This window comes from Phascolarctos cinereus, unplaced genomic scaffold (genome assembly GCF_003287225.1).
Source record: "Phascolarctos cinereus isolate Bilbo 61053 unplaced genomic scaffold, phaCin_HiC Scaffold_9;HRSCAF=440, whole genome shotgun sequence".
Taxonomy (NCBI): Eukaryota; Metazoa; Chordata; class Mammalia; order Diprotodontia; family Phascolarctidae; genus Phascolarctos; species Phascolarctos cinereus.
Window position 1 is genome coordinate 28798385 of NW_027556402.1, and position 14849 is coordinate 28813233.

The 14849-nt window shown below is 38.2% G+C and overlaps 1 protein-coding gene across 1 annotated transcript in view; it reads right to left on the bottom strand.

Moving 5' to 3' along the window:
- The window catches only part of HSD17B11 (hydroxysteroid 17-beta dehydrogenase 11), a 33623-nt gene extending 23422 nt beyond the window's left edge, over nucleotides 1–10201 (bottom strand). The window contains exons 1-4 of the mRNA XM_020988324.1: nucleotides 9549–10201; nucleotides 6527–6634; nucleotides 2975–3106; nucleotides 212–318 (exon numbers count right to left, since the gene is read on the bottom strand). Of these exons, the coding sequence (XP_020843983.1) occupies nucleotides 212–318; nucleotides 2975–3106; nucleotides 6527–6634; nucleotides 9549–9758 (557 nt within the window). The 5' untranslated portion in view covers nucleotides 9759–10201. The remainder of the gene's footprint in view (nucleotides 1–211; nucleotides 319–2974; nucleotides 3107–6526; nucleotides 6635–9548) is intronic.
- Nucleotides 10202–14849: the final 4648 nt, after the last annotated feature.

The following is a 14849-nucleotide window of genomic DNA, read 5'->3' on the forward strand; positions in this document are numbered from 1 at the left end:
TATTCCCCTTTAACGTATCACTAGGATTCTACTAGGGAAACCAGGTTTACACATACATAATACTCATGATAAAAATGATTTCATGTGACCGTCACTTCTCCAAGTTAGCTATCTTATAACCATTAACAGTAAAGACACTTTGTTAACTAATTGGGGAAACAACATATAGTGAACAAGAAACAAAACAAGAATGAGAAAAATATTAACATACCAATAAGCCAATAAAAAGGGGACCACCGTATGTCCTGCAGCTGAAGCCACTGTTACAATATGACCGTGATTCTTCTTCAACATTGCAGGGAGGAATGCTTTTGTAGTCTTGAAAAAGTTTTGTCAGTTTTTTTAAAGGAAAAAAAAGATGTTATTATCTATTTATAACATGATTGTAGAGATTTGAAAAATTAATATTTTCATAATGACAATTATGTTAAATAAAATTTATGTTAAATAAAATTGAATGATAAGGTTTGGTTAGACTTGGTTAGCCTGTGTACTGTAAAAAATTAAACAACATAAGAAAATCTTGTGTGAAAAATTAAAGAATATAAGAAAATCTATAAAAAACAATCTGAGCATCTATCTTACTTCTATCTCTAACTTTGATTTGCCTTCTCTGTACTTCAATTTCCTCATGTAAAAATGGATCTACCTAGAATTGTTATTGAAATTATTTTTTAAAATTTCAAATATTTCTTTTTAGTAAAGCTTAACTCACTGTGGCACTATTAGAGGGTAGCAGGTAAAGGGGGATTAAAAAGTAAACCTAACATCTTATACTTAGGTTCAAAAAATCGACTTCAAAAGTACAAACTAGAGAGGCCATAGTTTGTCTAAAAAAGGTCTGGTGAGAAAAAGAAGTCACCCATATATTTATATATTCATATATATATATTTATATTTATAGCAAAACTCTTAGTAGTAACAAAGAAGCAAAGTAGATACCCATTGATTGAAGAATAGCTAAAGAAATGGTGGTACATAAATGAAATAGAATATCAGTATGCTATGATAAATGATGAATACAAAGTAGCATGGGGAAGACTTGGGTGAACAAAGTATGCAAAGTGAAATATCAAGAACCAGGAAAACAATATGACTACAATAATACAAAAGGAAAGAACCCAAACCAAAACCTCGAAAAGAAATACCATGAAAACATAATAAGTAAACTCAGCCCCAAAGAAGAGATATGAGAATGCTTCTTTCTCCCTTCTTTGCAGGCATAGGTGATGATTGTAGGTGTTGAACGTTGCATGTAATGGGTGATGTGTTCATTAATTTTGCTAAATTGTTTTTTTCCTCCTCTTTTTTACTCTGTTAGAAAGGATGACTGACTCTCTTTGTGGGAAATGCAGGTGATATTGGAAACAGAAGATTAAAAAACTCTATGCATCAGGCCATGTAAGCCTTCCCATACTTCTTGTATTTGTCACTGTTTACAGCACTGTGGTAGTCTATTGTATTCATAACCCACAATTTTTCTAGCCATTCCCCAATCAATGGGTCAGTAGGTTCCTTATACATCTTGAATATGAGACCATTAGCAGAAAAATTTACCACAAAGATTTTTCCCAATTATCTGTTTCCCTTCTAATTTTAATTACAGATTATTTGTTTGCACAAAACCTTTTATATCTTGTACTCAAAATTGTTCGTTTCATCTGATATTCCCAAATCTTTTCATTTGTTATTTAAGTGTTTTAATCTTTTTTAATCTTCCCCCACCTGACCTCTACCTTTACCCCCTGCTTTCTGGTCTGAGGAGAATCGTACAAGATTGAAAGAGTGTTACGGATTTTGGACTTCCCATCTTCCCACTGGTTTCCTAGTGGCATACACTCAACAGCTGAAAGCATCATCTGTTTTGAGAGCCAAGGACATCATTCATGGCTCCATATGGGAGCTCAGCAGCTAGGAAATATGAATCATCTCTTTGCCATACGTGTTCTCCAAAGCTGAGCCTACTTTTCTTGGGACTCCGTACTTGCGGGAGAGCCAAAGATTTGGTTTTTTTGGGTGGGGTGGGGCTGGACAGGAGAAAGAGGATATTTTGTAGCAACTGCTTTTACTATACTACTTTAGTAAATGATCCTTTTTTAAAAAGTTATTTAAGGCACACCTAGATTTAAAAAACCTGGTCGGCCCTCACTTGGGGTCTTTGGTCATTGACCCAATTTATTGATCACTGACAGCCTAACTAATAAATTGATCAAGCTGGGGCAGGGAAGAGGGCAGGGAGCTACTTAAGGCTGAATGACTAAATTGGTTCTCAACTGCTAATTGTAGAAGGAAGCACACTAGTAGGGCTTCATGAACTTCAGAACTAGAAAGCTAATCTCTAGAAAAGTTACCCCTAGAACCCTGAGAGGAAGAGGTAGGTCTCCTTGCTCTGGCTGGGGACCCTTGACTCAGTGAGAATGGTAGTTGAGATAAACACCTCAAAGCATGTGATATATTTATATTTACTTATCTGTGTGTATGGTGGAGGGAAACTTCAATAGAATGTAAGCTCTCTGGCCATAAGGACTCTTTACTGTTGTTTTCATCCCTCCAGTTCCTACAGAAATTTTGCTTAGGGTCACAGATCTAGGAAGTGTCTGAGGCCAGATTTGAACTCAGAAAGTTGAATCTTCCTGACTCCAGCCCCTGCACTCTATCCACTGTGCTACCTAGTCTTGAAACAAAGTCAATTGCAAGTCATGTCATCATCTACCTGATGTCATGGTCTTCTTTGATAACGAGGGACAAATACAACCACTCTACAGAAATTTAGCATTAAGTAGCTAGCACACATTGCCTAGAATCCACTGAACTCCTAAAGTGTGTCTGTATTGAACTGAAGGGAAGCTTGACTGTGTACTCAGCCCTATTACTTAGTCCTGACTAGATTCTGTTCTCTTTCTAAAATGCCCCTCTACGTCTGGCCTTCAGACAATTTCAAATGAAACGATTTTACAAAATAAATTGTACTTACCCAGAAGTGGGCCAGAACATTGACTTCAAATGTTTTTTCGATCTGAGGGTCTTGAGTGGCAAATAAATCTGCTGTGTAGACTACACCTGCATTATTCACTAAGATGTTAACATCTCCTACTTCTGTTTTCACCTTTTAAAATAAAGGAAATGAAAATGTTATTAAACATTTGCTATTAAACATAAGCTTAGATATAGTGATTCACAAAAGTACCTCTAGAATATATTTTCCTTCCAGATGTAAAAAATTGCTAGGTTTATTTCTTTTATTTTCTTTGACTATGTTTATTTGTTACAAGGTTCCCCCACTTCTCTGCAATGTTTTAATCTGTTGGAGATGTTTAAAGGAGAAAGGAGATCAGCCATAGTGATGCCAATGAAAAAGAGGGCTATTGGGCCATTTTTTAAAATGCAAAAAAGGGAAGTTTCACAGGAAACACAGATCAGCAGGGCAGTTCTGAAAGTAACATGTGAAAGGCATTATAAAATTTTTAAAAATCAAGTTGTGTGAAATGGTGACTAATGGTTTCATACATAATCCTCTTTTTGTGTTCTGATATGTATATGAAAATGTTTGATATTTTTGGTGTTTAAATTTGGAGTCAAAAATTATTTTAAAGATTATAAATTAAAAGATGTGTACAGAAGATACAAGCAAGGATAGGTAACAGAGGACGAACATATATGGCACAGTTATATAAGAATAAGTTTGGGAGCCCTACAACTCACAGTGTACCAAAAATGGCGAGGGAAACTGAGGACAACAAAAAGAGGGTTTGCTTTTTGGTTTTTTTTTTATTATGGGAAAGGAGAGAGACAAAGAAGGTCTAGGACACCTGTGGCTGGTTTCTTGGGGTGGCCAGGATGATGACAACAGAGATAGAGCTCAGTTGCTCAGCTTTTAGTTAGCTTCCAATTTCTTTTTCAAGGGAAACGAGCTGCACGTGGAAGTGACAGGTTGAAAATGGCTATGAGGGAATTAAGTAAGGAAAGCACTGAGTGGTCCATGATGGATTCAAGTCATCTGGACCAAAAGAACTCTACCCTTGGTATTGAAAAAAACAAAACAAAACTGGAGGATGGGGTTGCTAAGCCATTGTCAGTGACAGTCAAAAGATATGGAAAACAGAAGAGGCACCACAGGGTTGGGGACAAAGGTCCTCCACTTATCAAAATGGAGAAGGGAACATAGTCTGTAAACCGAAGACCTGATGAATTTGAATTTGATTGATGGCAAAATTCTAGAATGGATCATTTATGAGATAGTGAACATCTAACAAAGAGAAGGATGATTTAAAAGACGTAGCCCAGCTTTATCAAAGGCAGGCTGTGCCAGACTTATCTTTTCTCTTTTTTTAAAAAAGGATTAAAAAACTGGTAGATCAAAGTAATGCTGTAGATACATGAGATTTCAGTAAAGCATTTGAGGTACTTTAATATCTCATATTATTCTTGTGGAAAAGATGGAGAGAGATGTGGACCAGATACAGACTAGTCATTAAGAGTCTGATGTAGGGGCAGCTAGGTGGCACAGTGGATCGAGCTCTGGCCTTGAAGTCAGGAGGACATGAGTTCAAATACAGTTTCAGACACATGACACTTACTAGCTGTATGATCCTGGGCAAGTCACTTAATCCCAATTACCTCACCAAAAAAAAGCAAAAAAAAAAAGAGTTTGATGTCAACTTAGAAGGAGACCTTTGGCTGAGTGCCCCAAGAATTTGTGCTTTGTTCCACTGCTGTTGACTATTTAAAAAATTAATTGCACAGGATATTTACTAAATGTACAGGTGACACCAAGGTAGCTAACACATTTTATACCAGAATCAAGACTTACAAGGGCCTTGACAGATTCGAGCAACACTGGGATGAATGTAACAACATAAAATTTAATAGCAATAATTATAAAGTCTCAAACTTAGATTCAAAAACTCAACTTCTCAAGAATGAGCATAGCTAGAGAACAAAAGATCTTGGGATTTTACTGTTAAGTCCAGTCAAATGAGCAAACATTTATTAAGCACCTACTCTATTCCAGGCACTGTACTGGGCTGGAAAGGTGAAATTTAATGTATTTGTCCAATTCATGATTAAAAAAAAAAGAAAAATCTTGAAAATTAAATTTACAAAAAAAATACATCTAAGGGCTTTTGTAGCTAGCTAGCTGGTCAGTGACCAATGAGCTCTAGATAGTTTCCAAGGCTACAAGCTTAAGACCAAGACACAGAAGGGATCAGCAGAAGTGAAATACAAAACCTGATCTCTCCAGGAGACAGAAGATCAGCAAAAAGCAGCATTGCATCATCTCCAGAAGATCTCAGTGACTATGTATTGTTAAATGGCTTGGCTACACAGACTCCCTGACCTCACAGGCTCAATGCATGTGTCCCTGCTAGTGTGGTAACCTCTGTGTACATGGGGGATGGGTTCTTCTGTATCACTTATTCTACTTTTGATTTATAGTTAGATGAAATGTGACTTGCTTTGAACTATGGGTCTTTTAGTGAAGACACACATTGATCAGAGCTCATAAGCTATGGTTTTGAGTGGTTGTTGATCCAGAAAATCCATCAAGAAACCACAGCTTATCTATGTATTTTTTCACTTCTTTCCTTTTACATGTTGTCTTCTCTCATTAGAATGTAAGCTCCCCGAAGGCAGGGACTGTCTTTCTTTCTACTCATATTTTTATCCCCAGATCTTAGCATGGTGCTTGACACATGTTAAGCACCTAACACAACCTTCTCGTTGCCATTGGCTTTCAGTCTGGAATGGCCACTCTCAGATCTGAACTCTGGGAAGTCCATTAACTGAGAGACCACTGACACAGCAATGCTGCCTCAGTTTGGAGAGACTTCAGAGAAGGAGGGAGAGAAGCAGAAAGAGAATAACAAATGAGAGACAGAGCCTGGACTTCTGAATGGTTACACACACATGGGGAATCTATCCCTTGGTTCTTGGTGCCTGCATTGAGCTTGTTCTCCCTTGGTTGGGCTGAGATTTGCTCCTATGTATTACATCATCTGCCCTAATCTGTATAATTTCCCCATCTCTGCTTATTATTTTCCTGAAGAAATGCATTTGCTTGATATACAGCTCAATACACTTCTCCTGTAAACAGAGTTTTGTGGGACAGAGTAAAGTTGGCAAGAGCAAGCTCCCTTGTGCACATTCAGGGAAAGTGGCTTTTATTCTGAACCTTTTTATTTTAAAAATGTAAAAGAACATTACACCCCCTAGACTACACATACATAAACTCTAAGAGAGATATAATTCTATCCCAACAGCCCTCTGGGAGATAGGAGATAGGAGATAGGAGAGTGATGAATCACCCAGCCAAAAATGTCCTAAATTCTGCCTGTTCATTTCCTGCTAATGGTAGGAAAGATACTAGGGGTACATCCATGGACTTCCTTGGACTCTCCACAAATGTGGAAATTGAAATCTCCCTGTACAAGGTGGGCTAGATCCCAGGTCAGATATCTATGTCACAAGTAAGCAAGCCAATCCATGTTAGATGGTCCACCCATCTATATTACACTTGAATTATTACCTTCTTTGCATGATTGTAAATGTCTTCTCTGTTACTGCAGTCTACCACGTAGGTGTGAACTCTTGCGCCCAATTTTTTGCATTCTGCGGCTGTCTCTTCAAGGCCATGCTGTAATCAAAGACAAAAGGGGTGAGGCTAGAATTCAAATTACTACCACATTGTATTGTAACAACTGAAAATTAAGTTAGTAGTTTTATTTAAATTAATTTAACAATCTTTAAATATTTTTTAAATAAAAGTAGCATTAAAAAAATTTAACTCTACTCAGGATGTAGACTGTGAAGCTTCAGTGCCCTTCTCTAAACCTATAGTCTAGAAAGAGGAGTATTGGCTCTGTCTGTGGCTATAATCACTCAGCAAAGTGATATATTGCTTATTCAGCAATATGTCAGCAAAGTGATATATATATATATATATATATATATATATATATATATATATATATATATATATATATATGCGCTTATGGCTTAAATTTTACAAAAACTTCCTTGAAGTAATCCAAAGAGTTCTACAAAGAAGGACATTGTAATGTACACACTGCAAACCCACCTACTTTACTATCTCTATCACTCACATACAGTTTTTGTGTTCAGTCAATAGAGGGAGCCATTGAAGGTGGCCTCAGTTTCCTCATCCGTAACTTGAGGTTGGGCTAGTTGACCTCTAAGGCCCCTAGAAGTTCTCCATTTGATCCTATGTTCCTAAACTGTGATTTCATTGGTTTAAGGGCTATGATTGAATTCCCTATAGTAATCACTAAGTCAGTCAGCAACATTTGCTAATGTAACCACCCCTTATTTTGTGCCAGATGCCTGCTAAGGACCAAGGACACCGCAGTTTTTCTACTGCTTAGAGCTTTTCTGAAGTCAGTTCTTTTTGACCTTCATGATTCCATCCCCTTCCCTCAGGTAACAACTCCTATACATCAAAGAGGGAAAAATATTGTGAGACATTTTCCTAAATAGAAGATCCTTTTTGGTATGGAACAATGATAGTCAAGGGATGTAACATTGTTAGATTCAAAATAAAATCACGATTTGAAAAAAAAAATCTTTAAAAATTAGCCCAGTGTTATCGGAAACCACTGGTGGAAGGCATCTAAATAAAATCTTTTAAAAATATTTTACTGCAAGAGTTCCCCCAAAGTTTTGTTAAGTAAAGTTTTCCACTGTTGCAAAAAGCTCGAGACTGCCATTTTTGACTAGACTCCGGATCTTTTAGAGAGCAAAATGTACAAATTCTGTTATAAAAGACAGGATGGGAGAAAGTTTATTTCCGTTACAGCATCAGCCTTAGAAAGGTACCACATCAGTTTCAGAAAACAAAATCATTTTATGGGACTGTTATTTCCTCTTCACATGTTACACAAAGTATTCATAGGGTAGTTTGCATTTAAGCAATTTTTAAAACTTCCCTTTTTAAAAAAGTAATAATCTGCTTAAGGATGAGGACAACTTATATTTAGGCCAACGGTAGTTTTTGAAAGAATGTTTCAAGAATTGTCAAGTGCAAAATATACTGTTAACTTAGTCAATATTTATAACTGCCTGAAAAGACATTATTTTTAAAAAAAACAGTGAAAATTTACTAAATTGCTATATCATTGTGATGCCTCAGACAGCAGAATGAGTCTAAGATCAGAGGACCTGGGCTTGAATCCCAGTTTGGCTTATTGTGTGGCATTAATTTTCACATAATGTTCCTGAAGTACCCTTTCTGTAAAATGGGAGTGGGATTAGATGATGCACAAGGTCTCAGGCAGCTCATTATAGGTCACTAACTTCTCCCTAAGCTTGTTTTCATCATTTCTTCATAGCTACATTGAGACAAGTCCAACTACAAATCCCATAAGATGAATGCATTTTGGTTGGGTGGGTAGGTAGTGATCCTTCCAGTTGGGTGAAATTAAAAAGTTGCCTCAAATCTTGTTGTGGGCCACCCTGTCTGGTTTTAAAGTTGGAATTACCATACTCTGACCCCAGCACAGCAGCCCATAGACTGGCCTTAGAAGGGCTGAGTAATGTCCCAGGCCTTAATATGCCCTGCAGAACGACTTGGTATGCTTGAATGGTCACCTCAAAGTAGGGATGGGCAGGGTCAATCAGTACTCCCGCAACCTAACCGGATCTCCACTGAGGCATGAGGAGAAATATACTCACCAAAAGGTATGACCCACAAATATTTATTGCTTCTAGTAGGTAAAGTACTTAACAAAATAGGCAACGAGAAATCTGAAAAAGGGCAGCTTTAGGCTTTCTCTGTCTGCTTGGAAGTCTATTTTATTTTCATCAGTAATCACGAAAGGGGATTTATTCGAAAGGTATTCCATTGTGTTTTACAGGATTCCAGTGGTTTCATCTAGATTTCTAAAGGACTTCAGAAACCAGTTCACCCTCCCGCCCTCAACCCATCCCTCCCACCATCTTCAGAAGAGGAAACAGAAGCCCAGAGACGTTAACTGACTAGCCCAGGGTCATCCAGTATGTAAGTATCAAAGGAGGGGAATTGCACTCTGACTCCAAAGCCAGCGCCGGAAAAGCTCAGAGCACGCACATGTGAAATCTTAATTAATCTTACTGCGAGCTTCACGGCACCTGTGAGCAAAACAGAACTGTATCAAAGACACTAATGACCGTAGGACCAAGTCTTTTATTCTCAGGCTGGGGCAAGACGCTTAAGAGACGGACATCTCTCACTCCCTGCACCTGGCAGGGACGAAGGTGGAATGAAGAAGGATTTAAGAGAATCTTTGAGATCAGAAACAGGGAACTGGGGGGTAAGGGGAGGAGGAAGTCAGATGAATAAAACCGTGTCGTATTACTTGTGGGCACAGCCCTAGATTAAGATCTATAAATTATGGCTTCTCTGCTTATCACATGACCCTAAATAAACACATTAAACTGATCTATATTTATTTTTTCCAACTGTGCAATAGAAATAATTCTACATACCTGCCTCACTGAGATGCTGTAAGAGGTTCATTCCTGCGAAAGGTTTAAAAACAGAGTAGTGATATTACCTTATTAATATCCCACAGAACCAGTTTGCTTTTAAGTTTAGCAAATTCATAGGCAGTGAGTCTCCCAATTCCATGACCAGCTCCAGTAATAAGTACAATTTCTCCACTGACCGATTTTCTCTTCTTAGGTATAAAAAGCTTCACGAAAGACTCTAGAACTGAGAAAATCAGAATAGGGAGAAGCAGAAGAAGTTGCAAAGAGATGTGCATTCTGGCAGCAAAGAGCTCTCCAGCAGATCAGCGCCTTGGGCTAGGAAGTGTCTCAATCAGAGAAACAAACAAGGCAAAGAAAAGCTCCTTCCGCTCCGTAGGGCAGCGTTTTATGAGGTCTCCTGCAATTGGCTCGGGTGACCATGCAGACCGATTGCTCACTAGCCAGCTTTTTGCAGGGAGGGGACAAAGTCCTGATGGGAGCAAAGCTTCCTCGCTCTCGTTAGCGCTGTTTAAAGGGTTTGTGGGGCCGAAAGAGATTTTCACTCAGTTTTTTTTCCAGCTTTCTGAACTCATCCTGGGTTGTGAGCTGTTTACTCTCTCCAGTCTTGATGAACTGTTTCTCATTTCTTCCAAGAAAGGAGAAACGAAAGCCTTTTGGGTCCCAAAGCGTTCTTTGAAGGTTGATGACTGACATCTCCACTGTATTCAGGAAGCCCTTGTGATTTCGCGTCACGAATTAGTGAAGTCTATGTAGGTTAAAAGTCACAGGTTCTGCTTTTTGAGAAAAAAAACGAGATTCAAACTTCTTAAAGTTTTCTATAAATAAGTTGCTTTAGGACAGACGTTTTGTCCTCTTAAGGGCAAGGAACCACTAAGAAGTGTGGTAAAATGGAAAATGAATTGCCCAGCAGTTAAAAACTCAAAGTGTTATTTATTCCCTCTGAGACCCTGGCTAAGGAACTGAACTTCTTTGTTAAAAAGTAGAAGCCCTTTTCCTGCTCTCCACCTGTGACCCTGTGAAGTGCTTGCTCCTAGCAGATGGAGGAGGTGGTGGAGCCTCAAAACAAAACTTCAAAAATCAACAGCATTTCTATATAACAATAATGAAATCCAAGAGGAAATGATAGAAAGAAAGGTACCATTCAAAATCATTATAAAATGCATAAAATACTTGAGGATCGATACACTGAAGCACACAAAATATTGATATAAATTAGATTACAAAATATTCCTTAATGAATAACTTAAATAGCTGGAGAAATCTTCAGTGATCATGGGTGGGCTATGATGATATAGTAAGTCAATCAGTCAATCAATAAACACTTATTAAGTATCTACTATGTGCCAGGCACTGTGCTATGCCAAGAGAATATTAACAAAATTTCTTAACAGTTTTAATGCTCTATCAGTCTTAATAATAATAGCTAGCACTTATTTAATACCTACTATTTACCAGGTACTGTGTACAAATATCATCTTGTTTGATCCTTACAACAGCTCTTTGAGATGGTACTATTATTATCTGCAGAAACTGAGGCAAATAGAGGTTTAATAACTTGCCCAAGGTCACACAGCTAGGAAGTGTCTAAGGCTTGACCTGAACTCAGGTCTTCTTAACTCTGGGCCCTGGGCTTGATCCACTGTGCTACCTAGCTACCTCCAAACTATTAAAATGATACTTTACATAACTCAATAGAATAATAAAATTCATCTGGAGAAACAAAAGATCTAGATAGACTATAAGGGGGGGAAAAAAAGGAGGAAAGGAAAAAGGGTAGCTAGCACCTCCAGATCTCAAATTATATAATAAAACAGCAGTCATCAGAACCATCAGGTGCTGGTTAAAACATACAGAAATAGATCAAGGGAACAGACTAGACCAGAGAGGATCAGAAACAATGGATCACAATAACCTGGTGTCTGCTAAAACAGAAAACATAGATTAGGAAAGAACTCCCTATTTGATAAATCTTGCTGGGATCGGAAGCAGTGTAGCAGAAATTAGGCTTAGAGGGGCAGCTAGGTAGTGTACTGCATAAGCCACCAACTCAGGAGGCCTGCAATTGGCTCAGGAGAGGTGAATGAAAATATATGAGACCTGAGTTCAAATTCAGCCCCAGATACTCTCTAGCTGTGTGACCCTGAGGAAGTCACAACCCAATTGCCTCAAAGAGAGAGAGACAGAGTGAGAGAGAGAAACACCTTACTCCATATTCTACAACACATTCTAAATGGATATACAACTTTAGTTTTAAAGATGATAATACAAAAAATTAAAAGAGTATCAGATCAAATACATTTCGCAACTACTGGTAGGCTATGTAGTCTAACCAAGGAACTGAGGCAATTACAAGAGATAAAAGGGAATATGAATGGCTCCAAAGAAGAGAGAGAAGCATCCTTCCCCATCTGCTTAGCAGAGAGGGGAGGTTTTCTGGTACATTGAATGTATTTTCAAACTCTTTCAATTTATTAATCAGTTTTGCTGATTTTTTTCTCTTCTTTTTCTTTCTTTAAACTGTGAACCCCAATTTAACTCATGAACCCTAGGAACCCCAATTTGAAAACAGAGTCTGCTGTAAGAAAGAGACAAATGAAATCAGGGTATATGTGTTCACAGTTAAATTTCTCTCAAGCTGATTTTGATGAGGGCAGGGCCCAAGCCAAGATCTTCACCCTTTGCCCCAAAGGGAATCTGACTCACAGGCCCCAGACCCTCATCTCCCTTTGAAAGCCTTAGCTTTACCTTTTAATCTTATTCAGATGTGCCCTAAAAGCCTTAGGCTCCTTCTTGTCTATAGGCCCCAGAAAGGCCTTCCTTTGTCTGCTTTTGAAAGTCCTAGCCCCACCTTGATTTTGTGCAGATGCCTTTCAAACTTCTGCCTTCCTGTTCCTCCATTATCTATTCCCATTGTCTATTCAATCTCGCAGACCTCCCCAGTTAGAATTGTTACCTAGACCTTTTACCCAACCCCCTTCTCTGGCCACCCAAAGTTACTTTAGTATTTAAGATCCACCTTGGCCCTCATTCAGATGCTGAGAATCTCAGGCCCACAAGGCTGAGAACCTCTCATGCCCGCTCGTCCTTACGGGTGTCACCCGGCCTATATGTTTTACCACTAATAAACTTTTCCTCTGGCTGAAGAAGATTTGAGTTGAATTCTTACAGGCAGGGCCTGGTACCACGATCTTGGGGTCCCAGCACCCCAAAACCCCTAGACCTCTTCAATTTGACATACATTGCATGGGACTTCAGTCCAAAGCTGGGCCCCCTAAGGAGGCCAATTCAGAACTGGCTCGAATTGGGATTTTTGAGGTTACAAGTTATATGCCCTTCTAAGAGTAGGTGTTCCCAAGGGATTCCAATCAACCCTGGGAGGTGGGTTATATTAAAATGAGAGTCTTTCAGGACATGACCCAGGTCACTCAATCCTGGGCAAAGAGACATCAATTTCCATGTCACCTGTCTTGACAATAGGGAGGAATCAAAATTCTTCCAGAACTGTCTAGGCAACACAATGAACAGGAATAGGACCATTTAGATTATATCTTAATGTCCTTCTGGAGAACGACTGAACTTAGAAAGAAAGGGGGATGGGAAAGCTCTGAATTTCCAAGATAATAAACTAAGAAAATGTATTTTTCACAAAAGGTATTGTTTGCTGTATGGGTTGGCTCTCTGAGAAGAGGAAGTTAGAATATTGGGGATTTAGAAGTTCTGCTTCCACAGTAGAACACAGGAATTCTGAGGGGGACTTCTAAGATCTTGAGGATAGTACCTCAACCAATCAAAAAGTGTCCCAAACAGTCTGAAAACCACTACTTCCTTAAGACAGAACCCTACAGGCTAAACCGGCTACAACCCGTGGGGGATCAAGGACTGGGCAAAGGCTTTTGTCCACTGAGCTTGCTTAATAAGCTTATTGAATATTAACTGACACACCTGGAGGGTGGAGATAACTGCTATTTTTGAACATGGAATGTATGAACCAGAAGGAACGAACATAACAAAGAGTAACATGTGATGGGCAGTTCAGGAAGAGTGTAACCCAAATGAGCTGGTCCAATCCCAGCTCAAATGGGAAGAGTACGGATTCTACTAACCATTTAAAAAGTTGGCTTCCATATTGGCGCACACGTGCTGTACTAGGGTGCAGTGTGCCTGCAAGCGTAATAAAGGCGTTGCTTCACACATTCCAGTAGTAGATTCTTTTTTCGGATTTTCTAACAATGACTCAACACAACAAAAAGTATTCCTAGCAATTAGCACAGAACAGGCCTTAAGTAAGTCTACTGCTGATGATAATTAAGAAGACGGTGTAATAGGGCAATTGATTGAGATATCCTTGCAAGGAGTAATATAGATTTGATTACTGTTCTTAAAACTAGAATTGGGGAGTTAGTTTGCATATATACATATAGTTTACTTAATAAGTTACATATATACATATAGTTTACACAATAAGTTTGCATATTAAGCATTTACTTTGTGTCAAGCACAGTGCAAAATACAAATATAAGCAGAAAGACAATCCCTGCCCTCAAGGAGTTTACATTCTAATGGTAATTAAACACATAAAAGGAAGTTGTAACGGAGGAGAGGAGGCAAAGATACTTATTTGGGTTTGGTAGAGGAAGTCGTGGGTATAGACTGGAAAGGAATGAGACATGGCTTAAAATGATAAATAGTATATACTTAAAACCAAGAGCCACCATTGGAGAAATGCTAGAGGCTTTTCCAATCCAATGAGGGTAAAACAATGATGTCCATTATCACTATTACTAATTGATATGGTGACAGAAGTGTTAGCAATAGTATTATGAAAAAGAAATTGAGGGAATAATTTTTGAAAAATGGAAACAAAATTATTTCTTTTTGCATATGACATGATGATCTACTTAGAGAATCTAGAGATTCACCTAAAATTAATTGAGGCAATTAATAACCTCAGCAAATTAGTAGAATATAAAATAAACCACCCAGTTATCAGCCTGACTGTATATTACCAACAAAATCCTGCAGAAAGGGATAGAATGAAAAAATCTATTAATAAAAACTATACAATATATAAAGTCTTGGGGAGTTCAGTTACCAACACTGTTTACAGAAATAGGACAGGCCTAAATAGTTGGAGAAATATTCATTTCTCATTGTTAGGCAATGTCCATATAATAAACATGGCAATTCTACAAAAGGTAATTGACTATTCAGTGCCATACCAATAAAACTACCAAAGGGTTATATTATAGAACTAGAAAAAAAAATCATAATGGCATTCATCTTGAGGAACAAAAGATCAGGAATCTCAATACACGGAAAGAATAATGTAAAGTAATAATGAAAAGAAGTGGTAAGGAAGGGGCTTA